The following is a 623-nucleotide window of genomic DNA, read 5'->3' on the forward strand; positions in this document are numbered from 1 at the left end:
CTAGTATTTCACGCCTGGAACAAACTCCTTGGCCTCTGGGTTCAAGCTGCTCTTGCGCTGTGGAAGAAAAAACAGATAAAGTACATATTACAACATTAAAATCTCACCAAAGTTTATTTGAAATCTACAAAGTGGTTTCCTTTCAGGAAGGATGCGAGATTCGTTTCGCTTAAATACCTGTAAATCAAGCATCAAATCATTACGCTGTAATACTTACTGCAATGTCTTCGGCGTTTCCGTCACTGACCGACAGCCCGCTAAGCTGCTGTTGGATCTGCCCTACTCCTGGGGGAAGGTCTCTGGCTGGAATGAACCAATCCTGATCCTCCTCCTCCAACATCTCCTGGAAACAGCGCTCAAGAAACTCCTGCTCCAGCAGTTCCTCCTCCACCTGCAGCAAGATGTCCGAGCCATCAAAATTTAGTGGTCATTGGCTACTGTATGAATTCATATTAGACATGCAAGTAATTCAGCTGATTATGCCGGGTGTTTAAAGAATATAAATATAAAATGTGTATGAATTATAAGGTGCCACTTTTTAAAGAGTCATTATGGTATTTCTTCTGACTTGCTGTACAGTTATAGATGAAGAGAACAAACACTGCAAAGTGTGGGAAAAAAAC

General features: G+C 41.7%; 1 protein-coding gene across 1 annotated transcript; it reads right to left on the minus strand.

Moving 5' to 3' along the window:
* LOC107682632 (polyadenylate-binding protein-interacting protein 2B-like) lies at positions 1-418 on the minus strand (the record flags this gene model as incomplete). Its single annotated transcript, XM_016478814.1, has 2 exons — positions 1-57; positions 218-418. Coding segments are annotated over 2 exons (258 nt in total), but the record flags the coding sequence as incomplete, so codon positions are not given.
* Between the last annotated feature and the right edge of the window lie 205 nt (positions 419-623).

Source organism: Sinocyclocheilus anshuiensis, unplaced genomic scaffold, assembly GCF_001515605.1.
Source record: "Sinocyclocheilus anshuiensis isolate Anshui unplaced genomic scaffold, SAMN03320099.WGS_v1.1 C32420712, whole genome shotgun sequence".
Classification (NCBI taxonomy): domain Eukaryota; kingdom Metazoa; phylum Chordata; class Actinopteri; order Cypriniformes; family Cyprinidae; genus Sinocyclocheilus; species Sinocyclocheilus anshuiensis.